At 42.2% G+C, this 22308-nt stretch overlaps 1 protein-coding gene and 1 long non-coding RNA gene across 2 annotated transcripts in view; one reads left to right on the top strand and one right to left on the bottom strand.

Moving 5' to 3' along the window:
* Positions 1 to 17524, top strand: part of OPN4 (opsin 4) — a 41844-nt gene extending 24320 nt beyond the window's left edge. Inside the window, exons 7-12 of the mRNA XM_048858872.2 lie at positions 2713 to 2820; positions 4022 to 4199; positions 7104 to 7256; positions 9003 to 9071; positions 10759 to 10797; positions 11812 to 17524. Of these exons, the coding sequence (XP_048714829.1) occupies positions 2713 to 2820; positions 4022 to 4199; positions 7104 to 7256; positions 9003 to 9071; positions 10759 to 10797; positions 11812 to 12096 (832 nt within the window). The 3' untranslated portion in view covers positions 12097 to 17524. The remainder of the gene's footprint in view (positions 1 to 2712; positions 2821 to 4021; positions 4200 to 7103; positions 7257 to 9002; positions 9072 to 10758; positions 10798 to 11811) is intronic.
* Positions 1 to 21719, bottom strand: part of LOC142072780 (uncharacterized) — an 86389-nt gene extending 64670 nt beyond the window's left edge. The window contains exons 1-2 of the long non-coding RNA XR_012669353.1: positions 21278 to 21719; positions 14810 to 14895 (exon numbers count right to left, since the gene is read on the bottom strand). This is a non-coding gene — a long non-coding RNA (uncharacterized LOC142072780). The remainder of the gene's footprint in view (positions 1 to 14809; positions 14896 to 21277) is intronic.
* Positions 21720 to 22308: the final 589 nt, after the last annotated feature.

Here is a 22308-nt window from a genome sequence, read left to right as displayed (position 1 = left end):
ACCAGCTTAGGTTAAAAACTTCCCCAAGGCACTAATTCCATTCCTCGTCCTTGGACGGTATTGCTGCCACCACTAAATGATTTAAACAAACATTCAGAGAGGGGCCACTTGAAGCTCTATCCCCTGCAAAATATCTCCCCAAGCCCCTTCACCCCCTTTCCTGGGGAGGCTTGAGAATAATATACCAACCAATAGGTTAATAAAGTGAGCACAGACCAAATCCCTGGTTTTCAGGACACTGGAAATCAATCAGGTTCTTAAAAGAAGAATTTTATTAAAAAAAAAAGTAAAAGAATCACATCTGCAAAATCAGGATGGAAGATAACTTTACAGGGTAAATAAAAAGATTTAAAACCCAGAGGATCCCCTCTGACTTTGCTTCCCAGTTACAAAACAGGAATAAAATTACCTCTTAGCATAGGGAAAATTCACAAGCTAAAACAAAAGATAATCTAACGCATTTCCTTGCTATTACTTACAACTTCTGTAATTTTAGATGTATCTTTTTAGGAGATGCTTTTTCCTGTTTGGTCGCACACAACAAAAGAGCACAGACGAGAACGTTCTCCCCTCCCCAGATTTGAAAGTATCTTCTTTCCCCATTGGTCCTTCTGGTCAGGTGCCAATCAGGTTAATTGAACTGATTAACCCCTTAAAAGTAAGGGATTCTGTACCTCTGGCCAGGAGGGATTTATGTTACTGCATACATAAAGGTTGTTATCCTTCCCTTTATATTTATGACACTTGCACTAACCCACCACTGCCTCTTACTTATAATTTTCCAGTCATCTGATGAGAAATGTGCATCTGAAACTTAACAACCAATACAGGATAAAATTGACTGTGATAGAGTTTATGAGAACTGAGGCAGGAGTTACTGCAGACACTAGGAAGCAGAAAACTGCCTTTGTCCTCTCCTTCAACCTTTTCAGTTTGGGGCTATACCTTTTTGTTCCCCTTGGGAGCCACTGTGCCTTCTCGGGGATTAATAGACCAAGTCCCAATGCCTTATGTTGACTTTACCTTGACAGCATTGTCACATACAGCATAGATTAGGAGACAGACCTAGAAACTGTGACTACAGTCTTGCAGTCATTGAGGGTGACTGGTCTGATAGATTAACAAAATGTACAAAAGCAAAGAATGAAACCTAATAACTACAGTACATGCTGTGGGAGTGGAAGATTTAGCTAACATGATACAGGCTCAGTAGGACTGTTGCACTCCAGCCACCATGACACAGGTGTTGTTTTTCCTGTGTCTGGCCAGCAATGACAGAAAGTTTGTGTCACCGTTTACCTCACTGAATGCACTATTGACTAATCTTACTAAAGCATCCGTCCCCTGAAAGGTTACTACGACCTTAAAATGGGAGACAGCATTCCAGGACATCCTGTGTTGCCAGCAAGTACTATGTTCTCCAAGGAATTCATCCTCCAGATCAATGTCCTAGGAGCAGGGGTAGGGGCCACCCTGTTTCAAGAACTGCAGGAAAAAGAACACACTGTGATCTGGAAACTATCACCAGAAGTGAGTCTTAGGTTAGTGCTGGTAGGAATGCCTGCAGTCAGCTGCCCCATGAAGACACTCCAATATTATCTGCTGGGGACCCATTTCCATTTGGTCACATAACACACACTTCTCCGTTGGCTGAATGTGATGGAAAACTCCATTCCAAGGATGATGAGCTGCCTCCTTAGTCTGCAGCCCTGTTCCTTCTTGGTGCAGCAAAGCATTGGGGCACAACATAAAGCCACAGGCAACTTTCCCTGGGAGAGAGGGAAATGATTCTACAAAGTGTGCTGCTATTCCCACTGCTGAAGGAAAGACCCACTCAGGGTCTAGTTGATGCAAGTTGACCCTGCAATATTACTGATATTTAAGTGTAGGTTCCACTACTGACTTTATTTTTATCAAGACAACCTGAACGGGGCCTGACCTGGGCTGTTAAAGCTAGCAGCACCACAGTCAGAACTTCCACCATCTCCTCTAAACATACATGTCAGGTGATGAAGATCCTGCAAACTCTCAATAAAACATAAAACCACCCTCCACTGCATGAGGATTCTTTGACTTTGGTTCCCAGCTTTCGGCAGGTAAAGTCAAAGTGTAGGTGGGAAGCTGATTTATCAGGCACTCTTGTGTTAGCTGCTTTTCATGCAACACCCTCGTCCCTTATTCAGCACACCTGTTAAATGCCATATCAGTGCAGGTTATGCTATTTTAGCCCTTACAGCTCTTTTCTGACCAACTTACACCACCATTTGGGTCACTAATGAATTTAGCTCATAGACTCCAAAGGAACAGCACTTGCTTATTAAAGGCTGAACTTGTCCCATGGTCTTTACTGTAAACAATCTGGGATTAGCTTGTGGCCTGCTTAAGCCACAACCATGAGTAGAATATGGTACACAGCAGCACTTGTCAAGAGGAGCACCAAAGAGATTGTGCCTCTCTGAAGCACAGTCTGGCATGATCCTTGAATAAAATGGGTATGAAATCTGTCCCATGCACTAGGTTGAAAAAGAATGTTCCTTGACGGTATGTTGGTCCTGCTCCTTGCCCCTCTTATTTCATCCTACCCTCCTGGGAGAAGAGGAAGGGAGGGAGAGTGGCAGCAGTAAAAAGCAGTCCCTGCACTCTGTAACTAATTTTTGTTTTTTACTGTGTGCTGACTATGCAGTAAAAAATAATCACTTTGCATTTCTTTAGGTATTCCCATCTCCTGACACCCTTTATGAACACCGTACCAGCTGTGATTGCCAAAGCTTCTGCCATTCACAACCCCATCATTTATGCCATAACTCATCCCAAATACAGGTAAGGTTGCTCTCTTCAAACACAAATAACATAGCAAAGAAAACCAAATCTATCTCTGATACAACTTTCTTGGATTCATTGAAATCCCGTTGTATGCTAGTGCCTGAGCTGTGCTTCATCTGCTTATTTTACCTTTATGCTGTTTTTTTTACCTCTGCAAGTGAGCATGAAGCCAAAAAAGAAAACAGAAAAAGCGGTTCTAAATGCCCTATAAATGTCAGTGGAGTTTGTACTCAGAACAAATTACCGTGCAGATGGGAGCTAGAGACATTTATGGAAGGGTGATAGCTGTACTCATTGATCATCTGATAAAGGGTAGAGACCTTTCCTGGCTAAAAACAAGTTTTATGGTCTTTTGCTTTGAAATATTTCCTTGGGAGATGTACCCATTTGTCAGTGTTGCAAATAGCAGTTTGTCAAGTTACCCAGACCAATGAGAGTTGGAGTTTGGTAAATGGCTCCATTTCTTTCATGTGTTGTGGGCTTCCCATTCCTCCTTCGCGCTTCCATTGTTCAGTCATCTAATAATTGTTTTTTAGTTGTAACATCCAGGTCAACCCCAGTTCAAGTTCAGATGAGGGACATGTGATGTGAACAAGCACAGCTAAGCCATGCAATATTGCTTCTCCCCTTTCAAAAGCATTCTGGGGACTCTGGGGATTCTGGGGTGGGGAAAAGAGCAGTGTAGTAAAAATGATCCCTTACCCCTCATCTAGAAAGAACAGTTTGCTTTAGAGTTTATACCACCACACCGATACTAAGTGAGCAGATGCCCAGGAGGAAGTTAGAATAGCTGCTTAAGGAGAGATTAAAATAATTCTCTATGTGGTAATTCTGCACAGTTCAGTTTAAAGGGCCAGAAGCTTTATTTTTATCCCAGTTCGTCTTTAAGCAGATAAAACATTTTAATAGCTGGTTTCAGAGAAAAAATTACATTTTAATATTCTTCTCCCCGCCCAGCAATGTCAGTAGTAAATTCTGACTCAACAGAATGCTGTAAATCACTCATGTCTTGTTTCTTTACAATTGTCTTGAAGAGAAGTTGCACACAAAGCAGTATCTGAAATCTGGGAAACTTTTCAGTCTCTGCAGCATGTGTCTGTCTGAATGAATTTCATGTTTATGGTGAGTGGCTTTTTGTGCTGGCAGCTTTATTTAGGCAGAGGGAATTGACTGGTTGGTTCTATTTTGTATCCACTAGAATGGCCATTGCAAAGTATGTGCCGTGCCTTCGACCCCTGCTAAGAGTTTCTCGTAAAGACTCCAGGTCTTGCAGCAGGTATCTCTCAACCAGACGATTCACTATTACCAGCCAGTCTGAGATAAGTGAACTGCAGAAAGGAAAGAGACGGATATCCTCTCTCTCAGACAGTGAATCAGTAAGGAAAACCCTTCAGATATGTTTATTTTGAAAAAGCAAGTAAATAATTTTCATACAGCACCCTTCAAAGTGGTAGGTAGATTAGATGGAAAGATGCATTGTGGTGCTAGGTACAGAGGCTCTCTGAGGGGGTAATTGGGGATAAAGCAGAATTTAAAAAAGGAAGATAAAGTTTAAAAGCAGGATGCAAATAACATTGATATTCTTACAGGTTTGTGTCACTCATGGGAGAATGGACAGATGCACTAATTGGAAGACAAAAAGTGAATGGGACTTAGTGTGTGGTGCTTCAATGACCACAGATCTGGAACTTGGATACTTAAAAGTGAAATTGCAGTCCCCAAGTAGTGCTTGGAGGGAGGCAAGGTTGTAAAGAAAGAGCCAATGCGCTTTCTGAATGTGAAATGGGCTGCATTTAGAAACAGATTATTTGGCAGATTTAGACAGATCAACAAAATCCATCACAGAACTATTTTTCCAGAAGATCTCAAAAGCTTGCTGCTGCTGCCAAACTAAGTATTGCGAAATGTTGTTTCTGCATGGTAGCCAGAAGCAGGTCAGATTTCTGGAGTCCACATCTCTTTCTACGTTATTAATGGCACATTAGTGTTCTATTTTCAACCATTTTTATATGATTCCTAAAATGGAAAAATGCCATTATGTTCTATGTGAGTGTTCATGTTTTCAAGCTAATATCCTTTCAGTTGATGTAGTCAAGCTCTGAATTCTGACAGTTACTTTTAACTGTGATTTTTTCCAACTTTTTTTAATGTTATACTTCTGACTTATCAAGCCAATCAAAATTAAACCCATCAGGCTAAAAGACATTGTTCAACTTGAATGTTTTGAAATTCACTAACAGTTTCTGACAAAACACCCTTTAAATGATGTATCTTGAATTTTTAAAAAAGAAATAATCCTTCAAAACTATTAGTACGCTCTCCCTCTCCCCTTCTCTACTACCCTGCTGATATAAGGGTTTTTCAGCAAGGGAGAAATCTAAGGCCCTCATTCTGCAACCGGATTTGCCCAATCAGACACTTGCAGTCATGTAGATTGAAGCCTGGCTACACAGGGAAAATAGTGAAACTGACAAACTGCTGTCAAATTCTCAAAGTATATAAATGTTAAAAAGTTGAATTTTTTTCCTAGCTAACTTCTATCAGGCATCAGTAACCTTAGGTCTGCTTTGGAACTACAGTAGATACAAAATTAAACCTGTCAAACAGAAATGTTATTCCCCCCCGCTCCCCCGCTGTGTCCTTTAAATTGTTAAGTTGAACACATTACACCCCGATTTCATTAGGAATTCTGACTCATCACTAATTTAGTAGGAAGTTGAAGTTTGTCACACATACCCTTCTCTAAATACTGAAGTTCAAGGGGAAAGCAGGGTATGACTTTAAGATAGAATTTGGCTAAATGTTGTTTTTGACAAGTTTTTCCTTGATTAATATGCTTGATCATCACATGCAATTCCATGAAACCAGGAGTTTCCTTTCCCTAGACATGTACAATACAAAAAGGCAGAGCAAAGACATATTTTGTGCCAAGGTTGGTCAGTCAAGTTATAACTGACTCTAATTTAGCACCCCCACAAGCAGTCAAATTCTCTATCTACAACTTAGTTGCACTCAAAAGGGTGCAATTTTTTTTCATGCCTTTGAAAAATCTCAAGGAAAATAATTTCCAAACAGATCTTTGCAGTAGAAAGTGGCCAAGTACAGCAGTACAAGAAGAGACTGGCTTTACAAAACAGAACTGTAACTCATTTTATAGCCAACTGATCCAATGCAGGTGGTGATAATTAAATCCATTGTATATGTAAAATGTGAACTATAGAATGTGTGATGTTTCACCATTAGGGTGAAAACAGAACAAAACTGGTGACAGATCCAAAAAGGCATTGAAGCAAGTTCAGCCCCGTCAGAAGCAGATGCAAATTCTGTTGAAGTCAACAGAATCATTACAGGGCTGACCTTCCTCTAGATGAGTCTGTATCCTTTTGATAAAAACTTATATTAAGGTTTTTATGCAATTTTGAACAATGGTCCCATGAAAAGGTCTCTTATGTGTCTACTCTTTTTTATTCTAACATGTACCAATTTAAAAGGACATTGTCAAGGTATTTTAAAACATATTTTTTGACAACTGCTTATAACAATTTCCTTGAGTTTGGGAGTGAAATCTGTGTCCTAACTAGTGTTACCCTTTATTAATATTTGGTTTGTTGTTGTAGGGCTACTCACTGCTTATGAATGCTTGCTATACACACTTTTCTTTCTTTGTTTTACACTCTCTCTTGTGCTCTCTCGCTCTCCCAATATAAGGAACAATTAGAGTGGATAGAAAACATGAATTTCTGTCTCGTACGAAATTCTGATATTTTGACATTTTTAAAAAAAAATCAAATCTTTTCACTGAATGAAAAACTCCAAAACATTTTCCAGTACTGAAATGTCAAAACGTTTTGATTGACCTTAATCTCTTCTTCCACTTGAGCTGCTGTGATGCCTCATGGGAGTTGTAATTCTGCATCCCTCATGTCCCCATTCTTCCCAGAGGGTGCTGCTTCCTGGCTGGACTACATTTCTCCACTCCCACACCATGGAAGTTTCAAAAAAACTGATTGGAAAACTTGATCAAAATTTTTCAACCAGCCCTAGAAAAATATGCAGACCAAGTTTTAGGCTTTCCAACCTTTACAGTGTTGTTTGCACTAATCTAAAACTTTTTGGGTGTATGATGTTGTGTATAATCAGCTATCTTGTTTGAAATATCTTTCTTACAGTCTTTCCCCTTTATGAACCATGTCCATGTAAAATGTAACTTCATGTTATTGGCCAGAGTAACTGAACCCAAAGGCAACCTAAAGTGCTTGTTTCCGATGTATTCATTGCAGGGCTGGACTGATACAGAAGCTGATGTCGTTAGTGTGATCTCCAGACCAGTCAGTAAACAGCTTTCCTATGAAATTGGCAAATACGCTGTTGAAACCAGTGACACAAAAGCCAAATCTAAACCGAAAAGCCATGATTCTGGGATTTTTGAGAAGGTAATAAATGCTGTGCACCATCCAAGCCCTTAAACAACTGATGAGTTAACAAATCTGCACATTTTTTCATAATTAGAATAGAGTCATAGAAAGGTAGGGCTGGAAGGAACCTCAAGAAATGATCAAGTCCAGCCCCCTGCACTGAGGCAGGACCTGGTAAACCTGGACCATCCCTCACAAGTATTTGTCTAACCTGTTCTTAAACGTCCAATGATGGAGATGCCACAACTTCCCTTGGAAGCATAGGTACTAACACCGTGGGATGCTCCAGGGATGGAGCACCCACAGGAAAAAAAATAGTGGGTGCTCAGCACCCACCAGCAGCCCCACGGATCAGCTCCTCCTCCTCCCTCCCAGCGCCTTCCACCTGCTGCGATCAGCTGTTCAGGGGTGTACAAGAGGCGTTGGGGGAGAGGGGAAGGAGCAGGGGCAGGAAGAGGGGGAAAGGGGTAGAATGGGGTGGGAAGAGGGAAAGCAGAATGGGTGCAGTAAGAGGCGGCGTGTGGGTGGGAGCTTGGGGGAAGGTGTAGAGTGGGGGCGAGGCCTGGGGCTGAGTGGAAGTCCAGCACCCCCGGGGAAATCACAAAGTTGGCACCTCTGCTTGGAAGCCTATTCCAGATCTTAATTATTCTTATAGTTAGTTTTTCCTAATATTTAACCTAAACCTCCCTTGCTGAAGATAAAGTCCCTTACTTCCTGTCCTACCTTTAGTGGGCATGAAAAACAATTGATCTCCATCCTCTTTATAACAGACCTTAACATATTTGAAGATTATTATTAGGTCTCCCCTCATTCTTTTCTCAAGATTAAACATGCCCAGATTTTTTAACCTTTCTTCATAGGGGAAGTTTTCTAAACCTTTTATCATTTTTGTTGCTCTCCTCTGGACTCTCCAGTTTGGCCAGATCGTTCCTGCAATGTGGCACCCAGAAATGGACACAATACTCCAGCTGAGGCCTGACCATTGCCGAGTAGAGCAGGACAATTACCTCCTGTGTCTTGCCTATGACACTCCTGTAATATACCCCAGAATGATGATAGCCTTTTTTGCAACTGCATCACATTGTTGACTCATATTCCATTTGTGATTCACTATAACCCCCCGTTCTTTTCAGCACTACTGCAACCTAGAAAGTTATTCCTCAGTTTGTAGTTGTGCATTCGATTTTTTCCTTTCTAAGTATAGTACTTTGCACTTATCTTTATTGAATATCATCTTGATTTCAGTAATGAGGGTTCCTACATAGTGGGGGAAAATAACCCTGAGGGTTAACTTTATGTAGTTAAAACACTTTACAGCTTGCAGTGATATGAATGTGATGAGTAATGACCTTGAGGTTGTAAAAGGTCCTCAGCTTTCTATTTTCAGCACTGGTTCATTTTCCAGTTGTCTTTGTTACATTTGCAAGGGGCAAAGGAGACAGGATGTTTGTTCTTTGCTTCTGAACGTCTTGTATTTTTGTTTTTAAACTGTCATTTGTTGCTTATTCATCATGTGTTCTGCAGTGTCTAAATTACTTATCATGAACACACTTTTTTATGCTCTGTAGTCATATACTGTAACTAATTAACTGAGATGGTGGCTAGAAATACAAAATAACACTGTTCTTTGCAGTTCACTATGTTTCAATCCTCCGGTTTCCTCCCCCGCCATTCCCCCTTCTTCTATTTCACATGCCACTTGGTGTAGAATATTGTGACATGCCTGTGTGTCATGTATGGCTTTTTTTCTCATTTATCTTTTAGACTTCTGAAGATGCCGATGACATTTCCATGGTGGAGCTGAATGTCAGAGAGTGCAGTTCCTCTCCTGTTGTAAGTATTATTTTAGTATTTGTCAGGAGTTGAATTGAGGAAAGAAAGCAGTGATTTTTTTCTAATCTCTGAACATAGACTAAGCTCTGCCACCCACTGTTGACTGTGCAAGATATGATCATAAGTAAGGATGTGAGTTTGTCACGGCGGTCACAGATTCCATGACTTTCCGTGACATCTGCAGTGGCTGGTGTGCCTGGCCTGGGGGCAGCTCAGGTAGCCCCTGCAGCAGTCGCACCAACCAATGCTGGAACAGTCTCGGGTCACTGCTCTCCCTTCCCCCAGCAACAGCAGGAGTTTGGGTGTGGGAGGGAGAAGGGGGTTAGGGCCTGGGACAGGGTGAGGCGGAATCTGTGCTGCACTTACCTCAGAGGGCTCCCTGGAAGCAGCAACATCCCCCTTGCTCAGCTCCTAGGCAGAGGCATGGCCAGGCAGCTCCGCACGCTGCCTCCACCTGCAGGCACCGCCTCTGCAGCTCCCACTGGCCGCGATTACTGGCCAGCGCGACCTGTGAAGCCGGTGCTCTGGGCGGAGATAGCGCGCAGAGCTGCCTAGGAGCTGAGTGAGGGGGATGTCCCCACTCCCAGGGAGGAGCGGAGCCAGGTAGGGAGCCTGCCAGCCCTGCCCACCCCAGCACCAGCAGGAACCTGGGCCGTGCACTGCTGCCCACCACCCCCAGCACCAGTGGGGGTCCTGGCCAGGCTGCGCGCCACTGCCCCCCCAGCACCTGTGGTACCCCTGGGCCACACCCCAGCACCCACAGGGTGCCCCCCCCAATTTAGTCAGGGGTATATAGTAGAAGTAATGGACCCCACTGGGCTCCTCACTAGTGCTTAGAAGCCCTTTGTGCTAGGTTCAGTATGAACACATATTGTAGCAAGATGAGAGGTTCCTGCTCCAAATAATTGAATCTAAAATACTAAACAACTAAGCTAATTGTAAAATAGTTTGTTAATTAAATGTTAAACAGGATTGCTGTTGGACTATCAATTGAAGATAAAGTATACTATATAAGCCTTAATTGTATCTTGAAACAAGTAAGATGAATGAGGAAGAAAAGAGTTCTCCTGATGAACTTTTAAGTGGAAATCATGACTCTAAAACTTGACTGTGCCCTTACTGCTGTCCGAGCCATAAAGTGTCAGCAAGAGTGCAAAGGAAAACACAAGGAGGATCCTCAACTCATAAAAATTCTAGAAAATGTTATAGAAAATATATCTTTGCTTGCCTCTTAGATTATTTAAGCAAAAATTGAAAAAAAAATCATATCCTACAACAGTTAATGCTGTATTTGGGGTCATAATTGTAACATATGACATGACAGGTTTTGCAAGGGCAGTTTTGAAACATGACAGGTTTTGCAAGGGCAGTTTTGAAACATCAGGTGCTTATCTTTTTTCCTATCCAAGATGGATCATGCTGGAGAAAGGAAACGGTATGCAAGAGGTTTATTTACTTTCATGCATTTAAGATAAGGGCATAGTAGTCCTGTTGTGTCTTTTTCTTTAATAACAGACACTTCCTTTCCAACCCCCATTAAGAAAGAAAAAAATATTTCCTGACTTTTGTTTTGTAGAGGATTTGCTTTGGAGTAAGGTGTTTCTTCCTACAAAAAGTCAATATTCCACAGTCACTGAATATTGCTGTCGAAAAGAAAGCTGTTAAACTTTTGTTATTCTTTGTGTAGGCCCTGCCATCTATAACCTATAGCCTTGAGGAAATCCAAGTAAGTGTTTTTTGGGGCGGGGGGGGTGTTTGTGTGTGATTTTTTTATATACTTTTATAATTTGGGAGAGCACCACCCTTTTGAGCAATCCCATACTAACGTATTCTTATCTGATGACAATGCTGTGGCACAGCGATAATTTTTAAACACATCCCATGAGTGGATTAACTCTAATCCATCTGCCCTAAATCCAGCTAGATGGAAAAAAAAAAAAGAGAGAAGAATTATTGGCAGAAATCAGCATTTGAGTGTGAATCTGTGTTATCTTTAGACTGCACTGTGAATGCTAACACACGTGCCTGAAATAGGTCTTTTCATAGTTAGTAGTAAGCTTTACTATTCTCTCTACAGCTTTATGAAGATATCATTCCAACACACTCCTTTTCTTGGTCCTTCACTAGTATCATCCAGTATTTTCCATTGCTGAATTAATTCTATTCACCTTTCCACTGTTTCCTCTCTTACTTCACTGTTTACTTCACTATTTGGTGTCTCATTTCAAGGCCTCCATGCTGTGGTTCACTTTGGTCTATCTTTTATCATCTCTAACCCTGATAATGCCTCATCAATTGCCATCTGATTTGATTAGATTTTTGGAGGGAAGTAACCATCTATTTTCTGGAATTCATGTGTACTTCTAGCTTTACCAGATCCTTACACTGGCTTCCTTGCACTATTGTTCACAGAGGCATGTGCTATTATTAACCCGAACCTTCATCAGAGTACTGGGGAGTGTGCCTGAAGTATCAAAGTGTTAAGGAATGTAAGCGCTGTGCTTTGGTATATTAGTTTGTTTAGTAAGATATTTCTCAGAAGTGACTCCTGGGATACATCAAAAAAGTTTCTAGGTCAAATTCTTTCCCATTCCTATAAGATTCGCTTTGGTTTAGCAGTGGTGATTGTCAGAATGCTTGTCCAAATGTTTGTCACTTTCCCCTTTAGTGGACTGTTGCAATCTGATCATCTTGCAGACAACTGTGTTTTACATTTCTCTTAAATCCTTGCATGCTTAAGACAGGTGAGGGCCTGAATGGCACTGGACTACGAAAAGGAGACTCTCACTCTAGACCGTCTGCAGCCCAGATACCCAGCATTATAATAACATACAGCAACGTCCAGGAAATGGAACAGCCTTCTGAATACAGCTCTGACTTCAGGTTCCCTAAGAATAGTAGCCACAGCCAGGATAAGGACTACAGTAGCCAACCAGACAGACTGTACCAGGGCGTTGCCTTAGCCAGTATCTCAGGAGAAACCACAGATCAACTGAGTGCAGAAGACCTTCCAAAACTGCTCTGATCCACGGAAAGCCACCATTCCTACAGTGACCCAACACGAGATAAGCCAAGGGTAAAAAGAAGATGCTGAAGCAGCATCTGAGCTCTCTCCAGTGGTTGGTTTCCTGTTCTAGCTCGTGTGTTAGGACAAGTATATTATTTCTCCACAATCTAGATCATGAAATTACACTTTTCACTCAGATTTCACTCTGTTCAGGAATTAGCAACTATTGCGTGAACACCACCTTCAGTTACAGTATATGCAGGCTTCATGATAAGACTTCATTCTGTGGGGTTAAGATTCAGATAATGGTCTTTGTTCATTGCCAGATCTCAGCCACAGTTACTATACCAGAAAGAAACACTTTTAGAAGATAAACTATAGAGTTGAGAGTATTTGGGAAAACGTACAGTACCTGGTGGAGAAGGTTTCTTATTTTTGTTAAAGCTCTCTAAGTAGACCATGTTTAAGAGCAATATCAGTGCTCCACTCCCTTCTTAGTTCCATGCTTTTTCTCAAGCTCTTGTATGGTTTTGTTAAAAAGCAATGCACTTAAAAAGCAGTTTGAGGTCTCAGATCATTGTCCTTATCTCAAGGAAGGGAAATCATTTTCAAGTGTGGCCCATGCTCCCCTTCCCTCCTGTCTTCCTTCTGTGTCAGTTATTAAGTGACCAGTCCAATCCTGGCTCAGCTCACTTGCCCCAGAACAATATGAAAGATTCTAGAAGCTAATGAGCTTCAGTCACCATGTTTCAAGGCTGAGGAAGCTGTAATTAAATGTCTTATTGGTAAAGAGCTGCTGCTGGCTCAGAAAGGTACTCTATTAAGAAACTCTTTCAAAATTAACTTAGAGCTCAATGCATTCTGGTTCTGATTTTTCTATTATGAGGGGAAAGGAGGGTTTGACACCACCACCCCAGGCACCCACAAAACATGGAATCCCCATTACCTCAACATTTAACCATGCTTCTTACCTCTTCTGGACAGCAACAGTCAGGGCCTCCTTCAACTGTAGCTATCCCGGCTACTCAACACATGTGAGTGTGTGTGTGTGTGTGTGTGTGTGTGTGTGTGTGTCTCAGCACATAGGAGGAAAATAGCTGTCTGTAGTAATAATTTATGCTGGCCTTCCCCTGTACATCTTTCTAGGGTATCAGGTAAAGGGGTAGAATCCGGATGAAATCTATGGAGTCAGTATTCTGAGAAGACTTAGGCCTGGTCTACACTGCAGAGTTACGTTGACAGAGTTACGTTGATGTTACGCTTATGTTGACCTAACTCTGTGAGCATCAACACTAAAATGTAGCTCCCACTGATGTAAGTCACCCACTACATTGACTTAATAATTCCACCTCCACAAAAGGCATAGCACTTAAGTTGATATAGGTAGGGCAACAAAGGGTCAATGTAGACACTGCATTACTTACATTGCCTGTTAGCTATCAGCCCCAAGGCTGGGTGGTGGTGGTAATGGCTCCAGCTGTGAGCCCCATGCAGGGCTCACAACTTGGGCTGTCAACCCCCAGCAGCAGGGCTCCAGCTGAGGACGCACACCACCAACGGCAGGAGGGAGGTGGGGAATAGTATGGACATGAAAAACCTCAGTAATTAAGTTGACTAACTAAGGTCAACTTCATTTTGTAGTGTAGTCTTGCCTTTAGATAGGTGGGGAAAGCATTCTGCAGAGATGATACTTATATTTTGAGCACCACCAAGCCTGGATCTGTGAGGGCTGATTCCCCTTTGAGCACATTGGTGGCAAAAAACAAAGTGGGTTTTATTTACTTTAATGCCTCTTTACACCAATCTGGTATCATAAAGGGCCTTAAAGTGACTGTAAATGTAATTCCAGAGTGGTGTAAAGAGGCCTCAATGTAAATGATGTAAATATAAATGTAATGTAAACCAGGTCCTAGGAATGTTGATTTGAAACAAACCTTTTGAGATTTGCTCATCTCTAATTATAACCTGTGTTTGTGACATGACCATAACTTCTGCAGTAGCTAAGTGTGACATCACAGATAGGACTGTGAATTCAGGCAGGGAACAAACTGCAGGAGGAAATAAACTATTCAGAAACCAAGATGTTTTCATGTAAATGAAATAAAAGGAATTTAGAGATGGAAAAGATCTATCATAACTCCTTCACCATTAACTTGCTTGGGCAGGATATTGTCCCCAGATACAGCACATAACAGATATTAAATTGATAGAACAGATACTGTTAGTTATAAAGAATAGGGAAAGAGGTGAAAAAAGGATATTGTATCTTAACAAAAGGTATGTTGGAAAATTCCCATCAATTATAAACAGTTCTTTAAGAGCTATTATTCACGCTATAAAAAATATTTTAAACACAGAGGGTCTGATTCACCCCTTCCTTCCCACTTGTGTAGCCATTTGCTTTTGTACAAAATAAGTGTCAAATGCTACCAAATGATTATGCTCCACTCACACTGGTGGGAGTTTTGCACCCACTTCTTATAGGTCTAAATTAGGTGCAAAGCAATGGTGAAATCATGCACAGAGTCTGTTAAGAAAACGTTCAAAGCTCATATACATTCTATTGTGTATTAATAAGAGACATGAGAATACACTGTGTGTCACTAAAACTATCCTCATCACTTGTTATGATTTTATTCCTCTGTAACATACTTGGAGATAATACTCCGAACTGTACTGCATTGCCTGCTGCTCTGGTCAAACTTTGCTTACAGAATATTTAAAAGAATACCTCCATGACTGGGAAAGCCTTCTGAATCTGCAGCATGTTGTTCTCCATTTCCTTCTTCTCAGCATGTACCAGAGATTATTCTGCATCTATAAAAAAAAAAAAAACTACAGCTCTTAGCACTTGTCTGCTTACAAAGACATTGAAATGTGTGTATTAATTAGTGAAGAGTGAAGCATTAGTGAAGCATTTCAAGTCTCTTCTGTAAAGTCCTGTGTCCATGAAATCCAGTCCAGCTACCCCACCTCTCCCAAAACTATGGAAATCATTCATGGCATAGACTAGTAAATTAACTTCATCTATCTTCCCCTGTCAAGAATGCTGTAATCCCCACCAGCATTTGTAATAAATAAATAATTAGTTCACATTTCATCTAATTTTAGTGGCTTTATTTTGTCCCCTATCCCTGACTTAGCAGCCACTCTTTTTGCTTTACTGTCTCTTTATACTTCCTTAAAGTGGACGACCAACTGGATTAAAATGAGTTAGGACCAAGATGATTTGTGTTTCAGTGAAAGTTGGCTGCCCAGTGTGATTTCCACTGGAAAGTGGACCTGTTGTTTTACACATGTGCATGTGTGCGTTTCAGAGATTGGGATGTAAAACAGAACTATAATGAGGCAGAAGCAATTCCCTTTGGACTTTTGTGCTGTAACAGGTATTCTGAGGCCAATCTATTGTCAAGGAAATCTGTGGGTTGTGCTATGAGTAGAGTTAATTCATGCATGACTTTGCACCTCCAAAGAGTTGAGTTCAAATTCTAGCTTAGGTCCCAAGTGAAAATGTGTTTGATGGTCTCTTCTATTCATACACAGCACAAAATCACTATGCAGTCTGTTACAATTTATCATGATTGGCAGTTCCCACTAAGGAGAGCCTGAGGACTGGAAAAGCAGGAGACTGTTGCAGGTCAGGACTGAAGTGCATTTGCACATCTTCAGAAGATGCTTACGGGCAGACAACCAGCACTGTAGTCAGTTGTAGCCCAGATTCTTAGTCCCTTGCTCTCACAGACTACATACTCACTTTCCTTTAAAAAAATACCTAGCTATTATTATTATGGAAACTGTTTTGCAACCACTACTGTAATGAGAGCTGCAGCAACTGCTGTAATTAACAAACTGTTACATTATTATTTTGGTGGCTGGCCACAAATATCTCAGTGGTGGTCTTTTAACAAGAGCAAGGGTTCAATGTAATAGGGATCCTAGTACTAGCAGCCTTCTGTTAGAAATAGGCTTATATAAAAGAAACTCTAAAATAAGAAATGTATTAATTCCCTTAATTTTTCTATTACTATTTCTATGTGAAGCTCTTAGTCAAGGGCTTTATGTCAGCATATCTATATTCTTGTAAATACTGTGGATTAAATATATCACTGGTAATTCCATTCAAGTCAATGAAGTTTCTCCAGAAGTGAATTTGTCCCTGAGATTCCACTATGCTGTGTTGGAATTACAGTCCGGCCTTGTTTACACTAGGAAAATATTTCTTCAGTGGTTCAGCTCCAATAGTTCTGCCAACGGTAAGGGTTCTAGTATAGAACCACTGCGGAATTTCTTAGAGCTATGTCCTTTAAGAAGGTAGGTGGCTACCTTCTTAAAGGAGTGCACCTCTACAGAAAGGCTCATATGTCTTCCAAGTGTAGATGCTCCCTGACTGTGTATATACAGGTGAGGCTCCCGTGATAACTGCCATATGTGCTGGCATTATTGTTGGGTGGCAGATCCTCACTCACTTATTGGCTATAATTTTGGCACCAGTATTGTGGGGATCTTTCTGCCCTTGCACAGCCAGTGCATCAGTGGTTGAGACTGAGGAGAGAAATTCAGCCCCCAGATGCGGCAAACTTTGTTTCAGTTTTTAAAGCAAACAGCACATAGACATTAAGTGTTGAACATTTCTGTGCTCGCTCTCGGGAGAAGCACAAAGATGGCAGCTGTGAATAGTCTCTAATTAAGAAGGTTGGGATGAGGGGGAATGCCTTCTTATGCCCTCCCCTTGGTTGGGCACCTGTGCTGTGGCGGGCCATAAGCTATCTTTGATCAGACAAACACAGAAACTTACAACAGAAAGGGAAGGCATCAGGTTCAAGGTAATCACTGGATAAAAAGATGCAAAATGAATGCTGTCTGTGAAGCATATTTGGGCCTGATCCAAAATCTGTTTGAGTTGATGGAAAGACTCCTGTTGACTTCACTTGGTTATGAATTAGACCCTAAATGTGTTTGTAAAACCTAAGCAAACAGAGTGATCTCACACTCAGCTTTAATTTTGACAATCTCCTTGCTTTGGTCTGGATCTCACACAAAATTAACATGTAAGTAAAAGCTGATATTGTGTCTTATTACCACTGTTTGTTATGGATTGGGATGTGATCTTTTGTTTGTTTGTTAAAATTTATCATAAGGAAAAATTGATTTGCAATACCGTAACAAGTCGTAGAAACTTCTGAAGAACAGAGGAGTTCATGTTGTGAAACAAACCCACACAGCAGAAGACAGGAACTTCACAATTATAAATGAAATTCCTGTTACTTTACAAAACCAGCTTGCACTGGGTAAATTTAAGCCAGGCTCTTCTTTGCACCTACATTCTGGAATTGTCTGGTAGTTGTGGGATTGTTTCACAATGATAAGGTTCTTTTCATGCAAACTTTATTATGTGAATCTGCCTTTTCCTACATGTAATTTGTGGGCTGATGATCAATAGTGTCATGATTTCAGTAAATAACTATATATGTGTATATATAATTGCTTAATAAAATATGTAAACTTGATGCATAGTTATGTAAAAAATCATTAGGAACCCGTGCTGAAAAATTATATGCATTAAATATATAGTTCTGACTGTGGACTCTGTGCGTGCAAAATGAAAGCTGCCTAGTTCTGAGAGAGAGAACAGATGGAGTTTAAAAGATATGTAAAATGTGAATTTTTGTTTGGTAACTGAGGCTGCACCATTGTGTAGCACAAAATCCATCATGCATAACTTCATAAGGGACATTTCATTACAGCAATGGTTAGTCATGTGGCAGTTTCAAACATTTTGTTCCAATCACTGTATATTTTTCTGTGTTTAGAGCAGGGGTGGGCAAACTTTTTGGCCTGAGGGCCACATCGGGGTTGCGAAACTGTACGGAGGGCTGGGCTGGGTAGGGAAGGCTGTGCCTCTCCAAACGGCCTGGTCCCCACCCCCTGACTGCCCCCCTCAGAACTCCCAAACCATCCAACCCCCCTGACGCTTCCTGTCCCCTCCTGGGACCCCTGCCCCTGACCGCCCCCTGGGACCTCACCCCCTATGCAACCCCCCCCACTTCCTGTCCCCGACTGCCCTGCCCCCTATCCACACCCCTGCCCCCTGACAGCCCCTCCAGGACTCCCACCCCCTATCCAACCGCCCTCTGCTCCTTGTCCCCTGACCACCCCTTCCCCTGCCCCCCGACCCCTATCCACACCCCCACCCCCTGACAGGCCCCCAAGGACTCCACTCCCAACCCTCCCTGTTCCCTGTCCCCTGACTGCCCCCCCAGAACCTCCACCCCATCCAACTGCCCTCTGCTCCCTGACTGCCCCCTGGAACCCACCACTCCCTTACCATGCTGTTAAGAGCAGCAGGAGCTCGCACCCCTGCTGGAGCCAGCTGTGCTCCCCCACGCTGCCCGACAGGAGCGGCAGGCCAGAGTGCTGCCATGTGGCGGCATAACTACAGGTGAGGAGGGAACAGCAGGGGAGGGGCCAGGAACTAGCCTCCCGGTCCGGGAGCCCAGGGACTGGGCAAAACGGTCCCGTGGGCCAAATGTGGCCCACAGGCCGTAGTTTGCCCACCTCTGGTTTAGAGTGAAGAACTGACAATCCAAATCATACAAGCAGGAACATGCCTTAAAAGGTGAAACATAAATTGCCCATGCATCTAATGTGGCAGCAATTCCTGTGAAACAAAGTAAAGTCCAGTACTGCGAACGCTTGCAGAAGCGCCTAACTATAAGCCTGTGAGCAGAACAATGGATTTCAATGTGGCTTCTCATATGCACAAAGCTAACTACGTGCATAAATATTTGCATGATTCGGCCCTACAACTAAACTAGGTAGAGGGGTTATACAGGACTAAGGTTCCAGTTCTCTTAGCTCAAGAAGAGCAATACAGTGTGGTTTAATTTTTTAATTTTGTGAAATTTTATTCTTAGCCTAATATTTCTGATGACAAACTGGAGCATGGGTTATTTACCTCCTAAATTATAAATCGTTCAAAACAGAGGCTCATATTGAAAGCATAAGCACTCTTGCTGAAGCCTGAACTGTAAAAAGGAAAGGCTATCGTATTTGTTTTCAATGGCATTCACTTCAGTGAAAGCCTGTAATAAACATCTACTGCAAGAAGGAAAGATAGTCTTGTGGTAAACATACAGGAGTGGGTTCTTGATTCTATAAGTGGATCTGTCCACAACACAGTGTGTGATTTTGAGGAAGTTAATTAAGGCTCAGTCCAGTTCCCACTGCAAGCAAGGGGAGTTGGACCGGGCCCTTTAACCTGTGTGCTACTGTTTCCCACTCTGTTAAATGGGCATAACGCTAAAGACACTTGCCTTGCACATTATAGACCTACTTCCCAGAAGCAGACTATACAAGTGCCAAGTATTAGTATGAAACCCATATTACTTACATAGAGGGTGATACATAAAGTATAGCCCTTCACATGGGAGGATGCATCTCACTATTTTCAAGTAATATTTTCCCACTGAATTGGCCTATATTTTGTGTATATTACAGATAAATCAAGGGGTCTTGATTTGCCTTTTTTTTTTTAAAAGGTGACTTACAACCATTTAAAAATAATTGTTTGTTTTAACTGCTTTTAAGTTTGAGGAATACAATCAATTTCCCCTACATGTGATCATACTTGGATGCCTTTTTTTGCATATAAATAAAGGGAAGCCAGGTTTGAAATCATCCTTAAAATGCTTTTATAAAATATTAACTCTTCGCTGTTGTCTACGGCTGAAGTGTTTGGGCTACGGGAGTATATAGCAGCATTTTGAGAATCTATAGATACATCCCCTCCAGTGAGCTGATGTTCCTGAATCACTAGATAAAAAATAAACCTTCCCGTGAGCTGAGAAAGAAGCAGCACCGTTGTGGTTAAGTTGCTGCCTGGGACACAATGAAGTGTAATGTGATATTCATTGTGTAGATTTCCCCTTCGAAACCCACTCCCCAGAAAAAGAGAGTCACTGGTCTTTTAGGCCCTGGATTATGATGTACAGGCAGATGAGAAATAAATTTTAGGAAGAGTTAATTACAAAAATAATCTTCCCTTAGAGCACTGTAGGGCCCATTCATTTCTATTGGAGGAATTAAAAAAAAATAAAAAACATGGAAAAACGATCTCATGTATTGAAGGCACTCACATTACAAACTCCATTTCAGTAAATTACACCCATTTTAATTCTACTTGCACTTACATCTGTCACTTTAAAGGGTGACTGTAAAGAGGTAAAGGAAAGGGGAACAATACAATTTTGGACACTAATACTGCACCATGACACAATGACTGCAAACCAGAAGGGAGTTCTGAAGAAGCATATGAAAACATATAGCAATATGTACAGAAATCTGTCTCTCTTCCCTTTCCTGTTATATTCTGTTATCAGCAAAGGATTTCAGAGTTACCACTTTACTTCTTGATTTCTCCCAGATCCTTCTACCAGAACAAAACACTTTCCACGCGTGTAGAAGGCCAGGGTATGTCATTTGCACAGAGGCACCTACTGAAGCCATGACAGGAGTTAAAATATCCCACTTGGCATCATCCCTTAGTGTGGCCAGTCCACCCCCTACAGAGAAAGCATCCCTCCAAAGCTGAAGCTGCTGCTTTTCTGCTGGGTGATGGCACAGAAGGCAGTTGGTTGTTATATCAGGTCTCACTGTGATCTATCTCAATTCATCCCCTCTGAAGAAAAATCGTAAGCAGTCTTACTGAAGAGGCGGCAAATCCACTAACATCCCTATATCTTTGGAGGCCGTAGCTTCACCTGCACTCAGCTGGAAAGTTTTCTCCTGCACTCCCTCCCGCAAGTTGTAGCTAAACTCTCCTCCACCCCTTCTCTCTCCCACGTGTTTGGTATCACCAATATTTGGAACGCTTTTTTCCCCTCTTCACGTGGGTTTGATCCTGGGTTCTAGCTTAGCAGTTGGTTCCACTAAAGTGACTCCTCAGCGTACAAAATACACAGGGCCATTGTCCCTTGAGAAAGTCAATGATAACACTACTACTGGCAAGAAAGTTAAAGTCAGTACAGAGGACAATAAAGTAAAAACCACCAACAAAGCAGTACCACTCCAAAAAACAATAGTATAACAAGGTTGCAGTGGGGTTGCTTTTATTGGCAACAGGAAAATAGGATTGGAGGAAGGAAGGGGTTAAGGTTAATTTACAATTAATAAATATTTATAAATAAGCTGAATTCCCTACCTCCTCACATTCACAAACTCGTCCAAATCTCAGCTCCCTCCCTAGCATCTTCCCAAAGTAAATGATACAGCTGAATTTGCATTTCCTGAGATGGAGGGTTGCAGCACTATGGCCAGTTTAAACAAAAGTCACCATACTTTTTCTTCTCTCTTTGATGGGGCAGAGTCCTCTCCCAAACCCAAGCACGGTAACTGGTTTCCCTGGTCTCAAATGCTCCTTGCTCTCAGCAGTCAGCACCAGGTCAGCTCTCTCTACTTGTAGATGCTGGTTGCAGCAGTGCTGGAGCTGCTGATCCATGCAGTTACAGTCTCAGAGCCATGCAAATGCCCACTTCGGGGGAATTCAGTAGGGACTCCCTGAGCTGTGTTGTGTCTCTCTCAGCTTCCAAAAAAAGGCTCTTTTTCTCAGGATGCTAGTCACTATGGTGATGGAGCTGCCTAATCCATACAGCTGAAGTCACAGAATAGTGCAAAAACTCCCTGGAGAGAGGGGCATTAGCAGGAACTCCCTGAATTACACTCTGCCTCTCCTAGGGTTTTTGTTTGGTTTTTTCCCTTCAAATTTGCTTCCCTTTCAGCCAGGATCAGCTGTCCCCTCTCCCGTTAACATGTGGGGGCTGTGCAGCCCTTACTTGTCATTGGTGTAGCCGACTGCCTGTCCACTTCAAGCTCCCTAATTGGCCCCAGTGGGGGTTTCTGGTTCCTTCTGTCCCACCCCTGACTCCAAGCCTGCTGCAAGCCAAGGAGCTGTCATAGGCCTCTGGTAGCCATCTTGGGATAGGGCCTTGGGATAGGGCCCCCTGGAGGCTGAGCCCAGAGCTGGGAATCCCCAAGTGAGGGTTCCATCCCCTTTCTGCGGCCCTCAGGAGCAAAGACAGAGAAGAGGAGAGAGGGGAAAAACCAGACAGGCTGCTGGCAAGCTGGGGGAGAGAGCACCACTGACTCTGTGCCAGAAGGTAGGTCTCTGCCTTTAAGTTTCTCCCTGAGCTCCAAGGAGGTGAGACCCCCCCCCCCCATGCTTTAGCTTTTGGC

The sequence above is a fragment of the Caretta caretta genome, chromosome 7 (assembly GCF_965140235.1).
Source record: "Caretta caretta isolate rCarCar2 chromosome 7, rCarCar1.hap1, whole genome shotgun sequence".
Classification (NCBI taxonomy): Eukaryota; Metazoa; Chordata; order Testudines; family Cheloniidae; genus Caretta; species Caretta caretta.
The sequence above is the reverse complement of the archived record's forward strand: the minus strand, read 5'-3'. Positions and strand labels throughout refer to the sequence as shown.